Source organism: Equus caballus, chromosome 14 (assembly GCF_041296265.1).
Source record: "Equus caballus isolate H_3958 breed thoroughbred chromosome 14, TB-T2T, whole genome shotgun sequence".
In the NCBI taxonomy this organism is placed as follows: Eukaryota; Metazoa; Chordata; class Mammalia; order Perissodactyla; family Equidae; genus Equus; species Equus caballus.
Window position 1 is genome coordinate 28,021,842 of NC_091697.1, and position 26,948 is coordinate 28,048,789.

A 26,948-nucleotide genomic window follows, 5' to 3' on the forward strand; every position below is an offset into this window, starting at 1 on the left:
GCCAGCCTATCACAAAGCATACGTGTCACCCCCCTCCCACCCAGCCTTTGACTTCCAAGATGATGCTATCAGAGTTGGGAAACAACCAAAAGACATATGTTGGTAGAGAGCAGAGTGTGCACACGAGACTTACAGAACCAGCGGGTGAATCCTATTAGACATTGAACATTCATTGAAGCCATGGCAGATCAGAAATCACAACTCTCACCAGATAAAATTGTGGGAAAACAGGACCATTTGAGAATATCTGGGGTTCTGTGTGAGATGAATTGATGAGAAGGAAAAAAAGAGGAAAATAAGATTAAGTCTACCACTCAGGGTTCTAAGTTATAAGGTCACACATCGGGGAGTTCAGAAGGATTTCTATAAAAAATATAAATAAAAACTTATTTCTAAACAACAAATGTGGAACCTGGGATCAAAATAAGAAAAGATAAAACCACAAAGCACCAATAATCAGATGAGGGTTCCAATCCTAAAAAATTACCTTGGGCACACAGTCTAGATACTTAACCTTTCTTCCTTATCTTTATGATAAGGATAACAATAGCAATAATAACCGTAGCCCTCACTTACTGATCACTACCTACATGACAGGGAATGAGTTAAGCACTTTATATGCCTTCTTTCATCTAATCCTCACCTCAATCTCATGAAACGTAGGCATCATTATTTCCAATGAGAATCAGAGAGATGAAGTAATTTGCCCAAATTTATTACCAAGTTGTAAGACCAAGATGTGAATTCAAGTTTGAGTTCTTAATCACTAGACTTCAAAGGGTGGATGTGAGAATTACATTTAAATTAAAATTTTAAAAGTAAGGAAAGCCTCTTGCAAAGTGCCAGGTCTTAGTACATGCTCCCTAAATGGTAATTTGTGTCCCTCCTATCCTTGTTTACAACTCTCGTCTTATCCTCCACAAGGTAGAAGCAATAAGACTCAGTTCTCAAACCATCTGTTGCTAAAGTCATTGAATTCCTGGTCAGCTAACTGGGGGACAGATGTGGAGGAGGGGCCAGGGAAAGATTCCCAACACCATCCCTTTCCGTTCTAGCTAAGACTCAGAATCTAGGAGGCATAGAGAAAGGAGTGCCCTGGCTTTGCTGTGAGATTTTGGAGCATTTAATTTTCTTCTCTTGTAATCCATTTGCCCTTTGGAAGGAGGGAGCTGGGCTGCAGGGCCCCTGAGGAGACCATAGAACAGTAGCAAAGAGCATGGGCTCCGCAAGTGATTCAACTTCTCAGATCCTGCCCCATGTTCAAAATGAGTGATAGATAACAAAATGAATAATAATTGTACGTAGTTCACAAAGTTGCTGAACTAAATCACATAATTCACAAAAAGTGCTTCATAGAGAGCCTTGGACATGGTAAGCATTCAATAAATGTTACCTATTATTGCCATTATTATTATCATCATCATCATTCCAACACCAACATTCGAGTCTCTAATAAGCCAGAGGACTACTTTAATTTACAAATGCATTCAATGGTCTAAAGAGGGGCTCTAGGACCCTGTATTTAGCGCTTCCCGGGCACAATGACCAGATTTTCTGCCTCCATGGGACATCTGTGACCTAGACAGCCATGACAGTACCGCAAAGAGCGGCCTTCCTCTTCTCTTTCTGCCGCGGGGCGAGGCCTGAGCCCTAGACTTCCGCAGCCCGCCCACAGCAGTCACCATTGGCCGCCTCGTCGCTGGCGTGATTAAGGCCCCGCCCCCTCCCCTCTGGGACCACTCTGAGGCCATCTCCGGAATCGGAGGGGCCTCGGAGGCGGGACCACGATGCATCCTGGGCTTTGTAGTCCGTCTGCACAGCTGCAGCCCGAGAGCGGGCTGTCACGACTCGGAGAACTACAATCCCCAGCAGCCCGACGGCAGGCGGAGGGGGGGGGGGGCCCGCGTCACGTGGGCGCTGGGCCTGGGCGGGCTACTTCTCAGTGCGGCGGCGGCGGCTCGGGGGGCCGGGGCCTTTTGTCTGGAGCGGCTGCGGGAGGCCCCGGAGCGGCGAGGCCGGCGGCCTTCCCCAGCTCGCTCGGTCCCGGTCGTCCCTCGCTGGGGTGGGGGGGCCCCTCCTGGGCCGGGCCCTGCCTCTGGCGCCGCCGCCGCCCCGCCCTAAGCCCGCCCCACCCGGCCTGAGGGGAGGAACCGGTCGGGCCTCCCCGCGCGGCCCAGCCGCCTCCGGAGTCGCCGCCGCTGCCGTCCGTGCGCCGGACCGAGGCTGCCCCTCGCCCCTCAGGCCGACGCCATGAAGATCAAGGATGCCAAGAAACCCTGTAAGCTGGGGGTTTGGGCCCGCGGGTTGGGCGAGCACCTTGCGCCCGGTCTGGAAGCCCCTTGGCGGAGCGGCCTTGTTCGAAGCCGGTCGCTCCTCGCCGGCGCCGAGCGCGGGATGGGGGCGGAGGGACCATTTCGGCCCCGGATCGGAGGCTCCCTCCCCATCTCTCTGCACGAGCGTGACGAACGCCTGCCGCCCCCTGGCCCTTTCCTCCCACTTCCTCCTCGAGATCTGGGAGGCGCAAAGGGGAATTTTTGATTCGGGGTTTGCCGAGCGAGACTAAGAGCTACCAGTCCGCGCTCCTAGCTTCCTCTGAAGTCAGGTTGAAAATGGGTGGTCATGGCTGTCACTTTGCGCGGGGACATTTACCACCCTTTTTTACTGATTTCTGGGCTTCCTTCTTGTGTCTTTGAAATCCCGGTGGGTTCCTGGGAGTTGTCACTGCTGTTACCATTAGAGCTTTTAAACACATGTGGATGTAACCTGCCCGTGGGTAATTGCCTCGACTTGTTTTTGTTTAGAATAACAACTAGTTCGTTTGTTTAAAAAAAAATACCGATAAACGAAATGATAAAAGTCACTCCTATTCCCGCCACTCGGAACTAACCACTATGCATATTTTGGTGAATACCCATAGCGATTTTTCTACGACTGTATATGCCTGTACTTCTTTAAAAACGTTTTTTCCATGCTTTGAGGTCAACTTTCTTTTGCTTCCTTTTGTTTTTAGCCTTTTAACAACCTTTTACTCCTGTAAATGGCTTATTTAATCACTCAGCCATTATGGTTGTCAAACTTTAAGTCCATTCTTCCAGAGCAACTAGGAATGTGGGGATGCATGCTTGTATCTTGAATTGCATCGATGTTTTGCAGTGTTTGCAGTGTCTCATGTGATCCTCCCGACAGTTCTGAGAAATTTCTTGCTGTGGAATCGAATACTGACACCTTCCCTTCGGGCCCATCAGGGTTCTTGTAAACCTCACAGGAGAGGCATCCTACCAAAGCACGTTGAAAACTGTTAATTGTTGGTTAAATGTGAGATAATTCGGTCTTAATTTTACGGATAGGAAATTGAACTTACTGAGCCTGGGTAACTTTTCCGAGGCTGCACCAACCAACTAACTCTGTGCCACGAAGTTCAGCGCCCTAAGCCAGCTGTCTCCTAGGCCTGTGTTCTTTTGCCCGGGTAGGGCAAAGTGTAAATCCTTAGAGAAACACAAACTTTTCTGATCTGGTAGTTTTATCTGCCATTTAAAAAGAAATTTTTAATGATGATTTCTTGCGTTAGCTAAAGAGTTCTTGTTCAGGGGATCTAAAATAGCGATGGAAGGCTTAAACGACAAAGTGCTATAGGAACACTTCTAATTTACTTTACATTGGCTGAATTAAGCTGATCTTGAACAGATGCAGTAATGTAGAACACTTGGACATCTTCCCTCAACACATACATTTCGTCTGCTTGTCTTAGAATGGCCATTTAGTAAAATAAGTTTAACTGTGACAAGCTCATATTCGGACTCTTATGGTATTTATTATTTTCTTTCTGCCATCATAGTGACTTGATTACTTAGATTTGGGTAAACTTGCAATCAGTACGAATACCACCTTTGTCAGAAGTGTTTCAGCAAAGATGATAATTAAAAGTTTATAATATAGACTTGAGGTTGAGACATAAAAGAACACCTATTTTTTAAAAGTAAGTTGCTTATTCTTATTACTGCATTGTGGTACGTTGTGAGACTATTAATGTTAAAATAGAGTCATGCTGAAAAACTAGTCAGTTAATAGGATTTAGAAGTCTAAAGTAACATTTCCAGTTTCAAAAGGTGACTTTACTGCCTGCTCAATTCTTTCCGGTAAAAATAGGGAACATTTTGTGTGGGCAAGGAAGTATTTCACCTGTGAACTGTCGTGGAAATACATATAACTGGAAAGTGTTCTTCCTAATTTTGTTTATTTTAAAGATTGGCACCTGAGCTAACAACTGTTGCCAGTCTTTTTTTTTTTCTTCCTGCTTTTTCTCCCCAAATCCCCCCGGTAGGTAGTTGTGTATTTTTAGTTGTGGGTCCTTCTAGTTGTGGCATGTGGGACGCCGCCTCAGCGTGGCCTGATGAGCGGTGCCCTGTCAGTGTCCAGGGTCTGAACTGGTGAAACCCTGGGCCTCCGAAGCCTAGCGCGAGAACTTAACCACTCGGCCACGGGGCCAGCCCCTCTTCCTAATTTTTTTAAACCACCCAGGTTAGCTAAAGGTATATTTGTTTGTTTTGTTTTTGAGTACTTGCGTGGGGTTTTTTTTAATAATTATAAATTTAGTGAGCACTTAGTAAGTGTAAAGCACTGTCATTGCATCATTTCACCCTTAGAACAGCACTAGTCACAAGAAGCTGTATCTCCTACTGGTTAAACAAGTGGCTTTGGCTTCCCACACTTTCTTACATTATTCACCTCAGTGCTAGAAAACATTGCCTTTAGATACATCACTAATATGTCACCAGGTTATAAACCAAACGCATGTATTTAACCAGAAAATACGAAGCGAAATTGGTTTCATCTTCTAGACTGTATCCCTAAAAGATAAGCATTTGAAATTGTGTTAATTCAACCGCAGGGGAAGGGTGAAGTCAAACATTAACCTAAGGAAAAATTTTTGCTGAGAACCAAATGGTGTTGTTTGTTTGCTTTACCTTTACTTGTGTTTTTCATACTGATTAAATGTTAGGTATTAAAAATCCAAACAAGCACGTGTTCCTCTGTACCTCAGCTGACGTGATTTCTTAAGGTTTAGGTTTTTCAGCCTTTGTTTTGCTTACCTGTGCGCCATGTAACTTGATTAACAAGGTGATGGTAAAAGGTACATACATTTTTTTTTTTTTAAGATTTTATTTTTTTCCTTTTTCTTCCCAAAGCCACCCGGTACATAGTTGTATATTCTTTGTTGTGGGTCCTTCTAGTTGTGCCATGTGGGACGCTGCCTCAGCATGGTTTGATGAGCAGTGCCATGTCCGCGCCCAGGATCTGAACCCTGGGCCCCCGCAGTGGGGCGCGCGAACTTAACCACTCGGCCACGGAACCGGCCCCATACATATTTTTTTAATTTGATGCTGTATAGGTTTTTGAGTCTGTCCTTTGCTAACCCATACAGTAAGGTACCTGAAGTTTTTGTCAAGACCAGAGAGAAGTATGTAGCATATGTGTGTAGTTTGCTTCTATATAATTTGATTGGCTTGTTTGAAAATTGAGTCATTACTCAGGAATTACCGCTTCCAGTAGATAATAAGGTGCAATTGGAGATGTTAGCTTCTGATATCCTCTTAGGTGCAACTAATTTACCAAAGGGAAAAAAATATTTACCTGAAGCTTTTCTGAGGAATTATAGTACTGAAGGTGTGTGAAGATGGTTATTTTCTTAGTCTGTTTCAAAACACCAGCATTTTAATTTGGAATGATTATTCGGAAGAGTGAAATGTCTTTTATCCAAGTACTTGAAGTGTTTTTGGAATTGACCAATGCACATGCCTATTTTAGAATTTTGTTCCTTAAAATAATCCAGTAATATTTTGAATATTTTCAGTCTTTGGTTTCTCTTTCTGCTAAAGAACAATTAAATCCTAATTTGGCATAGGATCCCCTTGGGATCAAATCTGCATGGGGCCAGTAGCACTCAAGTAGTTCTTGAATGCTTCTCCCCCACCCCTTTACCAACACTCAGCAAGATACCAAACTTTTATAACACAGCTTGTTAGAAATTAACAGTCTGTCCTTGTAGTGAGGTATCTTCCTATGTTGAATCATTTAAAAAGATGTTTGAACATGCAGGTTTCTTCTTTTGTGTACGTAATCTACCTGGTAAGAAAGATAATTCTTGGTAGCACTCTATGCTTATGATAGTTCTGGATATTTTTGTTACTTATGGGGAAGTAAAGGCAGCTCTCTTAAGCTCAAGTGAGAAATAGAAGCTCTTATTTTTTTGAAGGGTATATAATAGATCATGAGAGATTCTAGAAGATTCTTAAAGTCTGGAGAAGGTAATGTATACTTGCCATAATCAGAGGACTTATTTATAGAGTTTGTGTTTTGTTTTTTAAATGTGTATTTTTATTCATTTTTTTCACCTTGGCAGTGGAGAGTTTTATTCTCACAAGAATAAGAAACATTTAGGTTATATGCAGTAAGTAGGCTGCTTATGCACTCATGACGTACTTTTAACCTGCCCCTTGGCTAGAAGGAACAAAGCTATAGATACAGATACTTTCCTGATTTCTTAGAAAACTGAAATTTTTCTTACCTCATGGCACTATTAGTGGACTTATGGTCGTACTTATCTCATACTTTCACTGCAAATAAATAAAGTTTGAGCTTCATGCTCTCTCCTCCTTTCATTTTTGTCAGTGACAAAATAACAAACGTAAGTATTTTTTTTTAACACATGGAAAATGTAAAAGTTGTAATTAGACCACTTGCTAAATGATAGGAGTGGATCATACTTAGGAATTTGTGTCTTCTGTGTTCTTGTTGCCTCCCCCATACTTTTTGAATGGTGATTGTTTCTCTGGTGTAAGGAAATGAGTTTCAGAACTCTGCTGAGTTGAAAGGATCTCTATACAAAAGGTGGCCATTACCAACTTTTTTTTTTTTCCTTTATTGGAGCCACTGGCAAGACTTGAGTTCTCTTTCAGTCTCTACCTTCCTGATTTTAAGAAGAAAATTGTCACAACTGAGATCTGCTAGAAATAGAAGGGACATGTAATGTTCTGGTTTGCATATTATGGTTACTAAGAAATTCACCGTCTGTGATATGGTATCTCTAGTTACCCATCCTTTAAGAACAGAGAGCACTAAAAGAACAGACATCTAATAGGCTGGATGTGAGATGTCTTGCCTTTTTGTATTGTTAATTTTAAAAACCTACCTCTGTGGGCAGTAACCCTTAAGGAAATCCTATCGTTTTTCTAATGTAATTTGCAGTTATTTCTTAGAATCTTCTGTTTTTCTAGTCAATTATACAGACAAGTGGGTCGCACAGAGGTTTAAAATTGAAGGGTAATATTCTGTTTCATGAGTTTCCTGGTTGGTGGTGGTTGTGTTATTCTTTATGCCTTACCTACCATACACATTTTATAATATCCTTCAATATTTAATGTAATTTAAAATGAATAAATGAGACATTTAATATACTGTAATAATATAGCTTTGCTTACAAGTGTTTTTTCCTTTTTGTGTAAAGTCTTCTTTTTGAGATAGGACAAGTTTGGTTGTTTCCTGCAAATAGATCAATAAAATCCTTTTAAAGAAGAAGTAATGGAAGGTTTTTGTTTGTTTTTCTTTATTATTTTAGTGATAATTATACCTAAACAGTCATTTTCTTTCTCTGGGAAAGAGTCAAACAACACTTTTGTGCACTCTAGACTTCAGAAACAGGATTTCCTTCAGTGAGCCCTTCTACTACCTGCTCCTAAGTTATGTATTTTGGAATTGGCTGTTGATATACCTTTGGGGTTAAAAACCTTTCTGCTCATGCATAGCTTTAGAAAAGTAGGTAATTTCTTACTCTCCAATATTTTATCTATAAAGTTGAAATATTTTCATAGACAGTAAAGTTCCTTTGAAATTTAATTCATAGTTTTGTATAAGAATTAAAGGTTCTTCAGATAAGTGTTAATTGGAGTTTTTGCTTTTAAGAATGGCAGTGTTCAGAGCCAGCGATGATATCAGCCTTGTGGTTAAAGTTCAGTGCTCACTGCTTTGGTGGCCTGGGTTTGGTTCCCAGGCGTGGTTCCTGGGCCAGAACCACACCACCCACACCACCCGTCAGTTGCCATGCTGTGGTGGCGGCTCACAGGGAAGAACTAGAAGAATGTACAACTAGAATATGCAACTGGGTACTGGGGCTTTCGGGAGGGAAAAGGAAGAAAGAGGAAGGTTGCAGCAGATGTTAGTCTAGGGTGAATCTTTCCCTGAAAAGAAAAAAAAAAGAAAACAAGAACGGCCGGATTCAGGTATTTATAAATGTGTGACCACGCAGGGACTTCTGACTGAAAGTAAAAATGGCATGAACTTTGAACCTGGTAATGCTTCAGCTTTGTAGTTTGCTCCCTGGGTAACCTTTTTTTTTGTATGTATATTTTGACACCTGTGTGTGTTTGACACTGTCAAAGGCACAGAAAGAAAAACTATAAACATTAAATGATTTTTAATGTGTTTTGAATTTTGGAAGGTGAAGGTTTTTAGCTTAATAAATCTCACCTTGTAGAAATTTTTCTATCGTAAAATGTACTTTATGTGGAAATAGTGATTTCCACAACCCCCTCCCCATGAAATCTAGAATCAAATACAGTTCATTTTGGTTATGTAATATTGGAAGGAACCCTATGTTTTATCTAATGCTCATTGAAAAGTGTCCTCATTACATATCTGTTCAGTCGATTGGGAAAATTCTGAAGGAATCTCTGGTGTATTGGATCAAGAGAGCTGTTACATATTGTTTTCTTTAAATCTGTTTGTCCAAGCAAACACTTGGTCTGAATTTCCCCTCTGAAACTGTTGGTATTGCTGCTTGCTACTACTGATTTATTTGAACAAGGGGGAGAAAGGTGATATGTAACTTTTTACATGAATTTCTTTAAGCAGGAATCCTAGATTTCATGAATAAACTGAAAATGAAATTTAGTGATAGCACATTTCTTTTTACCTAAGGATATATTATATGGTTTCTACTTTTTTAAAAATTGTAAATGGCCTATCATTTGTTTCAAGAGTATGTTAACTTAAGATGGCTTCCATTGCTAGCCACCCAGCAAAATTGAGAAAATTTAGTCAATTTCTTCTGCATCTTAGTTGTTTATACAACTAAGATTTGTTTATTATTTGTTTAAACAGATCTATAGGTGACGTAAAAGCATAGTGCTTGTTTAGGGTCTTGTTGCCCTACCTTCCCAAATTATGGTCTTAAGTCATTTTACTTTTTTTAAAAAAAGTTTCTTTTTTAAGATTGTCTTTAATGTGAATCTAGATCTGCAACATGGGTTTCAAATACAGAAACAAGTGAGCTATTTCTCCAGGAGAAGATACTGAGAATTACTTCTTCTTCGTATCCAGTATAATTTAATGATTTCAGTAAATGTAAATTCTAAAATAGAGAAAATCTATAGAATCCTCTCATTGAATTGTATGTTCCCAGTTTCTAATGGTACACATGTATCTAAGTAAAATATGACTATTTAGGAAACAAACTAGAATTTTAGAGAAAATAGTTTTCCTTAACAACTTATACATTAAAAAACTATTAAATACATTTTATCAGGTATTTTGTAATCCATGTATGTTAAGTATTAAATTATTTTTGATTCTCTGTCATTATGATTAAGATCCCAGAGAATAGAAATAGACCTTAAGGAAACGAAGAATCAGAGAGGTTAATGTCTTTTCCAAAGTCATATAGCCCAGTTAGTGAGAGCACCAGGTCCCAAACCCAAATGATGCTGCCTGCCCAAGTGTGCTTGTTGCCAGTTAGACTTAACGTTCAACATTATCACCAGCGAATTTTATTAACCAGATGTACCAAAGAAACCTAATATGCTGAATGAACAAAGAAAAAGATTTCTTTTTAAGGAGGTAATTTTCCTTGGGTTACTTGAAGTGATTATAGGCCAATTTTATTACATTAAAATTCTTATAGAAATGTTTTCAAGTCCTAGGTGATGACCTACTTATTAAAACAGAATTTGTCCAAATTTTTTCTAATCCCCTGGGGCATATGATGAGTATTTAATAAATGAAAAGGAATGCCAACCAACCCAGGAATGAAAAGTTCCTGGGCCAGCTCCAAACATCCTATATTAGGGATTTTTAGAAAATATGCACAGTAACGCTGAAGGGGAAAAGGGAGTTGCACATAGAAGACATGCCTTTATTTCCTAAGTATTATTGACTGAATGCATGATTTAGGGTAAATGAAGTTTGTGGCTAATTAACTAGTCCCTAATTTTCATTTCCAAAATTTATATGTATCTGTATGTATTTTTTTTGATCCACAGCCTTCCCGTGGTTTGGCATGGACATTGGGGGAACTCTAGTAAAACTCGCATATTTTGAACCTATTGATATCACAGCAGAGGAGGAACAAGAAGAAGTTGAGAGCTTAAAAAGCATCCGGAAGTATTTGACTTCTAATGTAGCCTATGGATCCACTGGTATTCGGGATGTACACCTAGAACTGAAGGATTTAACACTTTTGGGCCGAAGAGGGAACTTGCACTTTATCAGATTTCCAACCCAGGACCTGCCTACTTTTATCCAAATGGGAAGAGATAAAAACTTCTCAACATTACACACGGTGCTATGTGCTACAGGAGGCGGTGCTTACAAGTTTGAAAAAGATTTTCGCACAGTAGGTATCTGTTACTCAAAGCCAACAATTGATACCCATTCTCTTCAATTTTTAAAATAGGAGACTAGGTTTCCATCTAGCTTGTTTCTTAGGTTAGTTCCCCCTGCTGATGCAGAGGAAGTATGTATTCATGACTAGTGTTTGATTTCAGAACATTTAAATACCTTTATAGGACGAGTAAAAATTGCCCAGATTTGGGCTTGTTGTACATAGTATTTGGTAAAACCTGCTAAGTTTAGAGACTGCTGCAAAGCTACAATAAAAGGAGATTTCAATGAATTTGGCAGTGTACAAAGCCATATATAAATGGGGTTTGAATTTTTTCACTATTATTGTCCTTTGTTTGCATGGCTTTTTGAGTATTATCCATAGTTATCTTTCCCAGGGCCGTCTCCTTCCCAAACCCCAGCTGAAGCCAGTGTCTTGATTAGTCAACACCTGAATGAAAGTGTCTGTCAGCCGTTTTTTCCTGGTTTTATACCATCAACCCTACCATGTTCATCTCAAAGCGGGTTGTTTGGAGATGGCAAGAGGACTATGTAAGCCTTGATTTGAGTTGTGTGCTAGTAGGGGTTTGCCAAGCTTCTAATCTTTCTCATTAGAATAAAGATTAAAAGGTTGGTATTTGGGGCTGCTGAAATTTGTTTTCCTTGAAAATATGCATGTGGACCATTTGGTTTCTCAAGTTTGTGTAAGAAAAGTCTCTTAATAAAACATAAGTGACCACTTATATGGCTTACGTAAGTGAGCCCCTTGTAATTTGAGGTAGTTTAAAAGTCTAAATTTTTATTAAAAATTTTTTTTCTTTTGATGGATTATACTGATTTGTATTCAATTTATTGAGTAATTTGAACATAAATTTCATGAATTTGAGACTAGTTTGGACATGTCTTACTTAATGTTTGCCAGTATTCTTGCCAAAAGCGGTCTCCTTGAAGCCAGCTTTCACCTGGCCAGATGCTGGTATCCAAATACGGAGTTGTAATTTTTTTTAATAAAGTATTGATATTTTCTAGTGGTGAAGTTCTAGATTTGTTTTTGTTGATGCTCAGTCATTTATTAAGCTAATATTTGAGCATCTAGTGTGTCTCAGGTATTGTGATAGACACTGAGAACTCAGCTAGGAATAAAGACAGAATTAATGCTCAAAGAGTACAATATTCTAGACCACACAGATAAATGAATTATATGTAAAAATACAGTGCCTTATAATTAATACTATGGAAAAAAGATGCCATGGGGGGCCAGCCCAGTGGCGCAGCAGTTAAGTGTGCCTGTTCCACCTTGGCGGCCCAGGGTTTGCCGGTTCGGATCCTGGGCGCGGACATGGCACTGCTTGGCAAGCCATGCTGTGGTAGGCGCCCACATATAAAGTAGAGGAAGATGGGCACTGATGTTAGCTCAGGGCCAGTCTTCCTCAGCAAAAAGAGGAGGATTGGCAGCAGTTAGCTCAGGGCTAGTCTGCCTCAAAAAAAATAAGAGGTGCCCTGGGAACACCAGAGGAGTGGTACCTAAGAAGTCCTAGAAAATTGAAAAGCTTCCCAGAGGAAGTAATGTCTAAGCTGAAATCTTTTATAATGAATATTTTATAATCCTTTACTAACCTGAAGTGAATTTAATAATTTTAAACTTGTACCTGAATTAGAAAGACAGGAAATGAAGGTATATATATATATATAGTAGATAGGTTATCTAGTATGATCACACAAGAGGGCATAATGAAATACTTAGAAGGCTTGTGCCTATACATAGATTCACCATGAATTCTAAAGCCACAGATGCTAGATTGATATGGTATGCTTTACTGGAGAATTAAATACCATAAATGGTGACATAACTTTCCAGGATGCTAACAACACTTGGTAAAATTCCAAATAATAAAAAGTACAGTATTTCTTAAGTTTATATGGTGGCTGCATTCCTAGCAAATTTAGTATGTATTAAAATCATGTAAAGTATACTTTGTGTTTATGTACATAGATCAGAAAAGTACTTTGTGCTTTCATAGGCTCAGATAACTATAAACAAATTTTCCTGCTGCCATCTACAAAAATGTCTGTCAGAATGCTCAAAGATAATGCAGGAATGGGATAATTCTTTGCTTTGCACAACTGTCCCACCCATCGCTGGCGTCTGGGCATCCCAAGTCCCTGCCAACTAAATGTTAGTGTGGTCCTCCTTCCTCCCCATCTTTGTGAAAACTAAAATGTCCCCACAGATTTCTCAAATGCCTCCAAAAGTAATGCCACCATCGCTGAGAACCACTGGGCTAGATGAAGTCCCTAAGAGATTTTGGCATGAAACACAACACGTGAAAATGTGGGGATCATAGATGATTTTGAAGTTTTGTAAAGTACATGAAAATTATACAAGACAGTTGAGTCAAGTAGTTTGAATGCTGTCCTTTGTTCACTTCATGAAACTTTTGTCTTTTTTTTTTTAAACAGATTGGAAACCTCCACCTGCACAAACTGGATGAACTTGACTGCCTTGTAAAGGGCTTGCTGTATATAGATTCTGTCAGTTTCAATGGACAAGCAGAGTGCTATTATTTTGCTAATGCCTCAGAACCTGAGCGATGCCAAAAGATGCCTTTTAACCTGGATGATCCATATCCACTGCTGGTAGTGAATATTGGTTCAGGAGTCAGTATTTTAGCAGTCCATTCCAAAGACAACTATAAACGAGTAACTGGGACAAGGTAGTAACCTTTTTGTTCTTATTGCAGCATTCATGTTGTTTTTTTATACACAGAAGTTGTAAAATCAATATTTTACTTCATCAGGAAAATAACATGTATTTGTGCAGCAGCAAAAAATGTAGATGTATGGGCTGGCCCAGTGGCGTAGTGGTTACGTTCGTGTGCTCCACTTTGGCAGCCCGGGGTTCGCCAGTTTGCATCCCAGGTGTGGACCTACACACTGCTCATGAAGCCATGCTGTGGCAGTGTCCCACATACCAAATAGAGGAAGATTGGCACAGATGTTAGCTCAGCAACAGTCTTACTCAAGCAAAAAGGAAGCCTGGCAACACATGTTAACTCAGGGCCCATCTTCCTCACCAAAAAAAAGTAGATATATACGTTAAAGTGTTGCAGATAATATTGTTTTTTAAGGTATGTATATAAAGACTCAAAATCATTAATTTTTTTTTTTTGGTGGAGGAAGATTAGCCCTGAGCTAACATCCACTGCCAATCCTCCTCTTTTTGTTGAGGAAGACTGGCCCTGAGCTAACATCCATGCCCATCATCCTCCACTTTTATATGTGGGATGCTTGGCACAGCATGGCTTGACAAGCAGTACCATGTCCACACCCGGGATCCTCATTGGCGAACCCTGGGCCGCCGAAGCGGAATGTGTGAACTTAACCACTGCGCCACCAGGCCAGCCCCACAAAAATCATTAAATATTTATATTTGTTTAGCATCACTTGGCATCAAAACTTTCATAATGATGAGTGAGTTTTTATCTGGAATGATTCCAATAACTTTTATTTGCCAAAGCATTTTTCTTCTTTGCTTATTTTTCACTTTTTTATAGGTGTATTTAAGCCTAAAGTTTGCCACATGTTAATTCAGTTCACATTTAAGTGGAGTATTGGGCAATATTGTAATTAATTCTTGGAGGATGAATTTAACATGAGCTCTTGATGGGATAACATTAATGTTCCAAATATCCCCTAAAATTTTTTGTAAGACCTGAAATATAAATGTGAAATGAGATTTTAAAAGTTTCCTTATGATTCTGATATGTACTTTATCAACTTTTAAGGAGCGTGGAGACTCTTACTTATTAAATTGAGGAAGAAAGATTTTTGGAATACTTAAGATTGATTTGTGAAAAAACTCATTTTATTTTATTTTATTTTTTTGAGGAAGATTAGCCCTGAGCTAACTACTGCCAATCCTCCTCTTTTTTCTGAGGAAGACTGGCCCTGGGCTAACATCCGTGCCCATCTTCCTCTACTTTATATGTGGGACGCCTACCACAGCATGGCTTTTTGCCAAGCGGTGCCATGTCCGCACCCAGGATCCAAACTGGTGAACCCCGGGCCGCCAAAGCGGAACATGTGAACTTAAACCGCTCCTCCACTGGGCCGGCTCCTCATTTTAATTTTGAAGTAGTTCTCCTACATAAATGATCCTTAAGTTTAATTAGCATTTTATTTCTGTGGTGGCTAAAAACCTATTTCCATTGTAACTCTTTATGCCAACAAATTACAAGGAAGTATTACCTATTTCAATCAATTCTAAAAGACGGAAATTCAGTCTCTTAATAAATTCCAACAGTGATTCAGGGATAGAACCTGTTAGAAATTTAGGTGAGACTAGGGAGCAAAGGTTTTAATTTTAGAGATTAGAGAGATATGACATTTTGTGCACATATCCAAAAAAATAATAGGACCAAGTAAATTTCTGTCATTAAGATGACCAGGCTGACATAAATTTTCTCAGTGTATTCATTTCTGGGTCATATTAAATGTTAATGTATCACAATGAATTGATTTCAGTATTGTCAGCCCAGGTAAATACGCCTTTCGCAAAATCATTTCTTGGAAACCATTTAGAATTACAAGTTTTCTCCTTTTAATTCATATGGTTACTAATTTTTAGCATTTACTCCTTTTCCAAACACACAAAAACATTTACTTTTAGCAATTACAAAGTGGAAGACATCAGGTGAAGATATGAAAGATCTCCTTCCGTCCTCATGTTGTTTCCACCAAGTGATTTTTATTCCGTTTGGTTTATTCTTTGATAAATTTGGTTTTACTAAACATTTTTCTTACCTTTCTTCATTATGTTAACATTTCAGTACTCAGCATCAGCAATATGTTCTTCCTGTGTGTTACTGAATAAATGAATGCTCCACCCTTTTACTTTGGAGAAAGAATACTGTTTGTAAATAGAACTTATCAAGTTTCTTTATCTTTTTAGCCTTGGAGGGGGTACCTTTCTGGGTTTATGCAGTTTATTGACTGGCTGTGAAAGTTTTGAAGAGGCTCTTGAAATGGCATCCAAAGGAGACAGCACCCAAGCTGACAAGCTGGTCCGTGATATTTATGGAGGAGATTATGAAAGATTTGGTCTGCCAGGCTGGGCTGTAGCATCTAGGTAAGTTTAACACTTATGTTGTAATTAGTGTTGCTTATTTAGTTTTTAGAAAGAAATATATTAGGAAGTTGTAAGGGGACTTCCTCTTACCTAGTTTAGATTCTAAGTTTTGAACATTCATGTAGTTTAAAAATTAGGTATACATTAAGAAGTCTGCCCCGAGTGTACCCTGTAGGATTCTTCAGTATCTTTTTAGTGCTTCTTTATGTAAATATAAACACATATCCTTATCCTCCCCTTGTAGAGAAGGTAACTTTTAGAGGGTAGCATTCGTATGCTGTTATATAGCATACTGTATGTACTCTTCAACCGTAATATGTCCTAGTCTGCCTGCCTGCCTCCCCCCTCCCCTTTCCCTGCCCCACCTTGTTAACACCTGCATTGTATTCCATTGTGCGGCTGTGTGATCATTTGATGGAATGTTGGGGTTGTTTCCAGTGCTTTGCTATGTATAGTTCAACGGGTCAATGAGTAACCTCGTACACACCTTATTTTGTACATGTGTAGATTTATCTGTAGGATAAATCCCCAAAATTATGAAATGTTGCTTGTTATCAGCAGATTTGGTTTTATTTGTTTCTGTTTTCTCTGCAGTTTTGGAAATATGATTTATAAGGAGAAGCGAGAATCGGTTAGTAAAGAAGATCTAGCAAGAGCTACTTTAGTTACTATCACCAATAACATTGGTTCTATCGCACGAATGTGTGCTGTTAATGAGGTAAAAACATTTTTAATTATGAAAAATTTGAATTGGAGTTGAATGTACATGTAGCAGGACTTCTTGTTCCTTAAGGAAGCCTCTGGGATTGAGATTTCCTGATCCATTAAATCTCAGGACTCATGAAGTTGCATGTTGTATACCCAGTTGTTACATTACCTTTAAAGAAAGTCGCAGATAATTCAAGTCAGAAATAGAATACATATTTATATTTCATATTTATCCAGAAACCCTTTCAGAAAGACAAAACCTAAATCTCAAAGATGCCAAAGAAAATTCTAAACATAACACAGTTTGAAGTAACTAACTATCGGGGGTGGGGGGGTGCTCTTGATGTTGCGTCTGACTAGTGGAGTCCTTGGAGGTTTCCTCACTGCCCTCGGCTTCTTTACAGTGCTGCCTTGTTGCGGATGGATCAAGCAGCATTGTACAGGGCTATGAAGGCGTTGAGACTTGTTCTTCACTTGAAGTGTGCGTGATGTCTGCTTAGGAAAGGCATGTACTGCTAGATTGGCCTCTTAGTGGGGTTATTTTTATTTGAAGGAGACATGTTGTCCTCCTTTTTGTAAGATACATGTCCATTTAGTTTTTGTAAGTATTAAATACTGTAAATGAATTGGGAAATTTGCCGTTTGTAGGAACCCTTTGTTCATTCATCCATTTATCGATTCACTGAATGAATACTTACAGACTACCACGCGCCAGGCATTGTTCTCGGGATGCAGGGTACATTAGTGTAAACACAAAGCTCCCTGACTGTGTGGAACTCACATCCATTCTAGTGATGTATTAAGTTTGTTTAGCATGGATTACGTGATAAGTGCTATTTTTTAAAAAGAGAAAATCAAACAAGATAAAGAGAATTGAGAGTAGACCAGACAGTGGCAGAGGACAAATTGCTGATAATTGGGTGCTTAAAGGAAGGCTGTATTGGACATGTGACCCTTGGGCAAAGATTTGAAGGAGGTGAGAGAATCGTGGTACAGATAAAGGTCAAGAGTGGCCTCCAGCAGAGAGAGAAACTGTGCAAAGACCCAAATTAATCCTCTGAATTATTATATGTTTAAATCCAGAATTCTGTCTCTTAAGTTTCTTAATAACAAGGTAGTAAGTTAGTGGGAGCCACTAGCAGACGTTTTAACCCAGGTTTTGGGAATATTTCACTTCTGAGGGCTGACAGTAATCTGGGATCCTTTTTTTTTCTTTTTCTTTTTTATAATTTTTTTTTTTTTTGAGGAAGATTAGCCTTGAGCTAACATCTGCTGCCAATCCGCCTCTTTTTGCTGAGGAAGACTGGTCCTGACCTAACATCCGTGCCCATCTTCCTCTACTTTATATGTGGGATGCCTACCACATCATGGCTTGATGAGCTGTGCCATGTCCACGCCTGGGATCTGAACTGGTGAACCCCGGGCCACCAAAGTGGAACATGCGAACTTAACCACTGCACCACTGGGCCGGTCCCTGGGATCCTTTTTCTTAGCACTGTAGGTCTAGATTTTCACTGGCCAATTGACTTAAAGAGTAATTTAGGCCATAGTTTACACTATTCCAAACTCAGTGTGCAAAAATGTATACTCAAAAGACAATATATTATTGTGAGAGTAGAAACAGGTTTTCTGAAGATTAAACACCAGTTTCTCCATCTAAGAGTTCCTAATCTTAGAGGTATCTAAGGAAACAAATTAGTGAGCGGCATCAGCAGAGAGAATGACTTGATGGATTAGGCTGGGAATAGAGGATGCTGGAAGCCTAGGGGTTGGGTGTGCGACCTCATGCCCCAGTCTGTGTTGCTCTCCATCTCTGTATATAAAATCCACAGGTTGCATGTCATTGTTGAGCACACATTGCAACATACTGGCAAATTTACACCTTTTTTTAATCCTAAACACATTTAAAATACTTTTCCTTGGTTTGTCTTCTTTAATCTCATCCGTGTTTCTCCAAATTATTTTGTTAAATGGATTATTTATTTGCCGTTTTCAAAAACAAATTTCATCTATAATCAGTTACTAGGGCCTTTCCAGAACTTTTCTTTGTTGAAGTAGAATTTATTTTTTAGAGCAGTTTAGGTTCATAGCAAAATAGAGTGGAAAGTATAGAAAGTTCTCATATACCCCTGATCCCACAGGTGTACAGCCTTCCCCACTCAGAACACCCAGCACCAGACTGGTACGTTTGTCACAGTCAGCCTACATTGGCACATCATTATCACCAAGTGCAAAGTTTACATTTGGGTTCGCTTTTGGTGTACATTCTATGGGTTTTGACAAATGTGTAGTCACATTCCTGAACCAAATTTTTAAATGTAAGGATTATGGAGGTATGTACCAGGAATGTAGTAAGCACTAATAAAAGATAGTAGTTGTTTACATTTTTAAGTAGAGATTTTGTAAACCCTATTGTATTGTAATATTGACTTAATGATTCTTTTTTTAAGTCATTTTTCTTGTTTTTTTTTTTTTTTAGAAAATAAACAGAGTTGTCTTTGTTGGCAACTTTTTACGTGTCAATACCCTCTCAATGAAACTTTTGGCATATGCACTGGATTATTGGTCAAAAGGTCAACTGAAAGCATTGTTTCTAGAGCATGAGGTATGATAGGAAAATAATGTTTTGTGGATTTTACTAGCATGCTTTTATATGCAGTTTCATGTATTGCTCCTCCTTGCTCTGTATTTACAAGTAGAGTGTAAGACTTCTGTTTACAGTAGTGTGGACCCCTCACTTCACTCTGAGCTGGGAGGATAGGGGTTACTGTAACCTGGCAGACACACCATTGAGATGAGAGCTTCACGGTTCTTCTCACCAAGGGAGAGCAGTATCAGAGCTGGGAGCTCCTTAAGGACTCTGGCTGCTTGTGTACTTAGTGGATTTGTTTTCTTATATTGTTTTGTTTTTTCTCTCCTGAGATAACAAATGCTAAATGTGAACATACAGACATAGGCAATTTAGCAATGAAAATTCTCCTCAGTCCTCTCCCACAACCTTACCCCAATCTCCAGAGGTAACTGCTGTCAACATTTTGGAGTTTATCCTTCAAGATTTTTTTCCTATTCACTACATTCGGTTAAGTTCTGATCTGAGCAAATAGCAGTTCACATAATGTTTTCAATTAAGTGAACTCACTTTGACTTATTTTGTTTCTGATCAGTCCAATGGATATATTATTAAGAATTTCAATAACACAGATTCAGAGTGTTTGTTCTGCTCTTATAGGCCTCCATGTTGCATTGCCACTGCTCTCACTGAGAGACCAGAGTGGCATACTCTGTGCAGCTCCACGTGGCATGCCGCATGCTCTGAGAGGGGCAGGTGGAGCCAGAGGAATCTTGTTGAGGAAAAGAGAGAGGGGCACAGAACTGCAATAATAGCCCTAGAAGCTTTCATGTCTAAAGGCTACACTTTAAAAGTATGTGTTTCAAAGGTATATAAAGAATGCGGTTTACGGAAATTTTTTTTACAATAGGTGACAACACAGAAATTGGTAGATTTCTGAATAGATGCTCTTAAATAAATTATACATAAATAGTGGTTCTTAATAGTGGTTAATATTTATGCTAATGTAAAAGCTGCACTACATTAATAATTGTTTGAAATTACACAGGGCTACTTTGGAGCAGTTGGTGCACTTCTTGGGCTGCCAAATTTCAGCTAAAGCTTCAGGTTTCCCTCTGCTGATAAATGTCATCCAAGAGGAAGTGAAAACCAGAGGCATTGTTACTGCGTTATTTGTAACTGGGAACCAAAGGATAAAAGAGTAGCACTATTCCTGTTGACTTTTCAATGTCAAAATGGTAAGCTGCTAAATGTTGCCATATTAAAAGAGAGAACTCTGTAATGTGAAGTGTTTCTGATTGAAATGCTTTCCTTTCCGTATATAGCCAGTGTTAAGTCTTTAAATGCAATACAGCCTCTGATTATTGAGCTTCCTCTCAAAAAAGATTTTCTATTTTATGTAGCCAGCATTGCAGTACTGTACTCTCAAACACAAATCTTAAAGTCTCAGAAATGTTTAGCTCATGAAGATAAATTGATTCTGAATGTTTTGTTACAAGTCTGTTCCATGTGTGTTTTGGTTACTAGTAAGTGGACAGTAACATACCCTGTATCAAAACTTATTGAAATGGCAATCAAAGATGATCATTTTAATGTGATTTTAGAAATGTTAAGACAATATTAATTATTCATTATTGTAATTTTCCTAACATATACCCCCCCAAAAAAAGCATGTTTATGTGATCTTTTTCCAGAAGTATAACCTTTTTCAAATGCCATAATTTAATTGAAATACTGTTAAACATTAGCCTGAATTTCAAAAGGAATCCTAGAAAATGCACATAAGTGGTGACACTGCACTTTCTGTATTTTGTGAGTTAATATATTTTAAAATGTTTAATATTTTTCAGTTGGAGGTTTAATTACTTATTTGAAAGTCTCTTCAATGAGATCCCAGGACTATTCTAATGGAATATGGTTTGCGTGCATTCTAAGAATTCCAGGCTCTTTCTACACCACATTTATCTCAGACCCAAACTTAGCCATTTCTGTTTAACTAGGTCTAAACCATCAAAGTGAAAGACTTTACTCTATCATGAACAGCAACAAAGTCACATTTATTCTAAATGGGTGTTATGGAAATCTAGATGAGTTGTTATGAAAATTTGTAGGAGTCTGAGGCAGCATTGCAGAATTATAAAAGGATCAGTGTTTCGTACATTCTCGTAGTACAAGTGTTATAGTTCCAAAATTTGTAAATCCTTTTGCCTCGGAATTTGTTCTCTATGTTGAACTCATTTTGTATGTTACAAGTTTTTTCAGATTTTTACTTTGGCAGTAATATTTTGGAAGTCTAGTAGTTTGCCAAAGTTGTTCAAGACTGTTGCTTATGGTTTAGGAAGTAGAGAGACTTGGGGGAAAAAATATTTGCCTCCTTAAATCTTGGATGTACCTTGAAGAGCTTAAAATTTGTTTACATTTCAAGAAGAAAGGAGTATTCCTTGTGTTTTTACAGAACACAATTTCGCTCCATAGAGAACAATTTCCGTAGACTGTCAAGAGGTGCTTGACCAAGACATTGCTCCTTGTTCTCAGATTTTGTGCTCAGATACTTAAAGTTCAGTTTTCTTTATCTAAACACATAAATATATGAATAATAGTGACTATTTAGAGGGGAAAGCATGTGAAGGTAATTATTTAGAATTCAGAATATTTGGAACTTTGAATTCATGTCAATCTGTTAGTCATTTTGAAGACCTACAATGAGTAAATTTTTCTTACTTTAATGTTTCCATTGTAGTGACTAGGTATTTCAGCCAAAAGCCACCTGTTCAGTTTATTTTAAAATTTTGTGATTTGGGCATTTGTACAAAAGTTTTTATCTTTAAATGATGATAACTTTAAGTTGCGTACCTGTGGCAAACCGTACATTAGCAGCTATAGGTTTGGGGCTGTATTTAAGAAAGAAAATGGAATGGTCAAAGTCTATATAAGTTAATTTGATCAATACTTCGGTTAATTTGGGGCTTTCATATTTTTTGTCCTTTGAAACTGAAGATACCTGCTAATTTGTATAAAGTGAACAACCATCTCACCAGTGTTGGTCTTGGTTTTTCTCGAGTGTAATCTAGACTCCCTGGAGTAATAAGTAAGAACACAGAATTGGGATGAAGGCTGCCAAGATTCTAGTTTTTGATTATGATCTTAAGAATATCCTTGTAAGCATGCAGTGGCAAATAGGTTTGGTTCTAATCCGAATCAGCATAATGCCTCAAAGCTCTGTGCTCCTGAACAGTGCTGTCTTAATGGAAGTAAAATGTGAGCCATGTGTAATTTTACATTTTCTAGTAGACACATTTAAAAAGTCAAAAGAAACAGGTGAGATTCATTTTAATTTTATATTTCTGTTTAACCCGGTATATCTGATAGGTTATCATTTCAACATATAATCAATATAAAAAGTCACTTAAGAGGTATTTTACTTTGTTTTGTGCTTAGTCTTCAAAACCAGTGTATGTTTTACTGTTACAGCAGATCTCAACTTAGACTGACCACATTTCAAGTTCTCAGTAGCCGCATTTGGATAGTGGCTGCTGTATTAGTGCAGTTCTAGAACTAGCGCTTAAAAATGAACACTAGCATGTTTCCATTAAAACTTTATGAATATGGGCTTTTTAAAGACTGTTTGGGAGGGGGAAATATGGGACCCTTATTTTTTAAATACAGAAAGGGCGATAAGCGGTAACTCATTGGGGCTAGTTTATTTTACACAGATAAGCTGTATTTCTGACCATTCCACAAATACCTTACATTGCGTCCTGCCATCTCATCTTAGTGTGTATCATTTTTCCAGTGACACTGATGAGGTTGCCCAAGGCATATCCCTGACTGTCCTGAGCAGTCTCCAAAATGTATATCGCCTTCTCAGAGGCAAAATCAAGGATTCCAGTGACTTAAATCCCTCCCCTCCCCCTCCTAATTGAACTTTGAGGAGCCAATTTTACAAAATTAAAAAGAGAGCCTTTTAATTCTTCACTGAGTTCTGTACACACAAGAGAATCTTCTTTATAGCTTTTAGATTTAATTTACATTCTTAAGAACTGCTCATATTTTCACCTGAAGGAGCACTGTCAGTTTGTTTGGGGCTTGGTGACACAAGGTCTGGGGCCTTCTACCACCACTACTACCCCCCCAAAAAAGATTACCCTTTTTTTCTTTTTTAAGCTTACTTTTATTATTATTTTTTAAATTTCTTTAATTTTTTGAGGAAGATTAGCCCCGAGCTAACATCCACTGCCAATCCTCCTCTTTTTGCTGAGGAAGACTGTCCCTGAGCTAACATCCATGCCCCAAAGACTGCCTTTTAACTAGAGACTTTCAGAACGAATGGCCTCCAGCTCTTCACCCTCACTTCTCCAAAGGCAAAGTGTTAGACTGGCTTGCCTGTCGACATGGGCATTGCTTCTTTAACTACTCTAATTTAAATAGGTGAATTCTTAGTTTAGGTAAAGTCAGTGCCATTGCCAATAATATACATGGTAACTGGCAGTCCTTCTAGAGATTCAGATTATTTGCCAAATATTAGACTCTGTAAAGATTCCTGAGTTTTTTTACGTTTGTGTGCAAATGCGATTGCTGTATTCTAAGTACCAGTTCCTGAAAATCCTTTTCTGTAAGACAAATGAGCAGCTGAAAGGGAAAAGTTATCCTCTATGTTCAGCGGTACTCTTGCCTTCTAGGAGCAGTCCACCACATCTTGCCTTGATTTCTAAGGTTGAGTTCTTGGGTAGAAAGCTCAGCAAGGCAATAGTTTCCAAATGCCCTTTATAACCACTCTGCTTGTTAATATGCAAAATTTTTCATGTTTTGTTTGGTGTATTTTTTTCTGTTGAGCACTTTATGCTTTTTAGTCTATATTGCATTTGAGAATGTAGATTAGAAATTCTTTCCCCTTTAAAGCCCTGTAAAAAACTGATAAAGGATAATCACTAGAAAATGAGTGTGCATTATTTTGCATTTAACTTACTGTTTTGTGATAGTAGAAACAAAATTTTAGAAATATATTGCCTTTTTGTAATAAGACTCTTTGACGTTATTTAAGATGATTTGCCATGAAATGTCAATGATGTCCTATTTTCCCAATAAGTTTATTTTAATATGTTTTCTTCTACTACCGGAGGAATTCAGCCAACTTGGTTTCTATCATCAGATAATCTCAGAAAATAATTTGCTTTATCTATCTTACTGCCTGTTTTCAATATTTGAGACACTAGTTTTCTTTTCTTATATTTTCTGCTGAGCCTAGTAATCAGCAAAGACACAAAAAACGTAATTTTTAAGCAGTTCTTACTGTTTGCATTCTCTCTCTTGTGTATTCAGTGGACATGGGATCATAATTTGGTATTGTATTAGAAATAGTGCCAGCCACTGGTCTAACTTCTTTGAATGTTATTTTCTTTATTTGTGAAATGAGCGAATTGATTTGTTAAAATGGGAAACGACTCAGTTCTCAGGACCCTCAGAAAGACAGTTAGTTGCTCCATTCATAGCAGCATTTGAAATGACAGACGATTTGTTCTGGTATTTGGCGTTAATTTTTTTTGTATATGTTGATAGGTTCTAGATTTTGGATTCTCACCAAACCAGTATGATGGCATCAGTTATTCTCTCATAATGTTATGTTATTGAGTGTAATGTCTGAATAAGAATACCTTGAAATAATATGAAGGGTTATATATATATTAAAGTGTATGTGTGTGTGTCTGAAATTTTTTGTTAACTTTAAAATTATATGGGCATTATTATAACTTTTCCTTTGTACAAAAACATCCCACTAAATTCATAGATGTTTGAATATTCAATATATTTGGGATTTTTTTTTAGTGACCCTTTTCTGCAAGCTGTTACTTAATTTCTGATCATTGTGAGTGGGGACAGATGTGGGATAAACTCTTCTGGGATTATTTATTGCTTTTGTTAAACACAATTCATAGGGAAATTTATGAAAAACATTTGTAATTACGTGGAGGTGAATTGAAATATCTTGGCTTACAATCATCCACATCAAATATGATGAAGAACTAAAATGCTTTTATCCTTAGGATTGTCTGAGAATAATCAGATTGGACATATGTCTGACATTCCCAGTTTACTGTTTAAAATAAACGTAGCAGTGAGTTGGTACTGGGACCTCACATTCTACAGTTAGTGCTGAATGATGTGTTTGAGGGAAAGTTGATTTTTTTTTTTTTAAAGGAAAAAGTCCAAAAGATCTTTATATTCTGGCTCTTTCTGTAGACAAAAGGTTATTTTTCTTTTAGATTTTCACTCTTTTTTGCTGCAGCTGTCACTAATTTTGTGTTTATAAGAACTAATGAGGAATGTCTTTTTCAGAGAAGTGAATGAAGTTAAAATTCAGGAGTTTGAATTGTATAAATTTGCAACTAAATTTCCATTCTAAGATACTGCTGATATTTTTTTTTTTTGCTATTTCTTAACATCTTTTATACACTGCAGTGCTCTCAGTTCCAATAGCTTTCAGAGAGAACATTCCAGCTTTTACATGGTTTGTAAAGTATGCATAAATAATACAAATAGTTTGAGAGTATTTTAGCATTACCCTCTAACTCTGAATTACGGATATCATACTTGCCACAGTCAGTAGTTGTTGCAGATATTAAGCCATTTTGAAATTTACCACTTTTTCTGAGGTGCCCTGTTTTAGTTTACAACATTTAGAAACAAAAGATTATAGACCTAACATCAATATCCTAGTCACTTTGTCCCAAATATAATTAATGGAATTAGGATGTAAGTCATGTTAAGATGGTTTTATCATTTTTTTATACATTGTGTTTTCACTTTTTATTTGAACTAGGGTGAAACTTTGACTTTTTAACTGAAGTTGGAGTTTTAATTCTGCCCAGTTATTGACCAAATCATACCAAGATGTTTGTGTGTGTTTTTACTTATACAAGCCATTTCAGTTTGAGTTGCCTTATTCTCTCTATTGCATTGTTCTTATCAAGTCTAAGCTTTGTCATGTTGGAATTATTCTAACACTGAATCTGTGATGTAAAAATGTATGATGTGCTACAAATTTTATTCATAATAATCTAAGTTATAGCCTATTGTAACCTATAAAACATTTCTTGTAAATTGTCTAATTTATTTTTTCATTTATGTACAGTTTCTTTTGTAAATTTTTAAAATATTTGTTGTGGCCTGTTCTTTAACATTCAAATACTCTTTTCCTTAATGCTTACTTGCATGAAAAAAGAAGTTCTGTTTTGCTTGTTTGTATCGTATGGCCATTAAGCCAATTTCAGTACTCTGCTTTTTCTGTAGTTTAATTTTTTCTAGTTTTGTTCCTATTCTAAATAAATGTTAAAATCTTGCTTTTTATGTCCTACTTACCAAATAAATTCTCTAAGTTGTTTACTCTGTGTATTTTCTTATTTATTTTATATATTGTACTCCCACATTTTCACTGATGGTGAAAAGTAAGGTTTTAACTGAAATTAGCTAGAGTAGAATGTAAACTCTGAGAGCAAGGATTTTGTTGCTCCCCGCTGTCTTCCCAGGACTTGGCAGAGAGAAGGCGGTAGGGAAAGCAATGCTTGTTGAGTGACTGAATTGTAGAGAAAGTGTCCTTCTCTCGCTGGTCTGCCTATAAGACAGATGTAACCATAGTTTCCCTTACCTCCCTCTAACATTACAAAGCACAAATGTTCGTTTCTCAGAGATGCAAACTTTCAGGAAATTTAAGACTCAGATTTATTAACGTGAAAAGCTTTGCTTTTTCTTGAAATGAGGCCATGTTATCCTACACTGGAAATGAATGTCAGCAACAGAGAAATTCTTAGATGTGCTCCACAGGAGAGATGCCAAAACATATGCGGCACTTGGGTATTTCATACATGCTTCCTCTAAACCAAAACTTCATTTGTT

At 37.9% G+C, this 26,948-nt stretch overlaps 1 protein-coding gene and 1 non-coding gene across 2 annotated transcripts; both read left to right on the top strand.

Annotated features, from left to right (window-relative positions):
- Window positions 1-1,704: 1,704 nt before the first annotated feature.
- On the top strand, window positions 1,705-26,438 carry PANK3 (pantothenate kinase 3). Its single transcript, XM_023617272.2, has 7 exons — window positions 1,705-2,278; window positions 10,314-10,666; window positions 13,114-13,367; window positions 15,605-15,781; window positions 16,376-16,499; window positions 18,969-19,094; window positions 20,107-26,438. Exons 1-7 carry the CDS (start codon window positions 2,251-2,253, stop codon window positions 20,155-20,157), a joined length of 1,113 nt encoding a protein of 370 aa, XP_023473040.1. The 5' UTR covers window positions 1,705-2,250; the 3' UTR covers window positions 20,158-26,438.
- MIR107A (microRNA mir-107a) lies at window positions 16,869-16,940 on the top strand. Its single transcript, NR_032933.1, has one exon. It is a non-coding gene; the product is annotated as a microRNA mir-107a (primary transcript).
- Window positions 26,439-26,948: the final 510 nt, after the last annotated feature.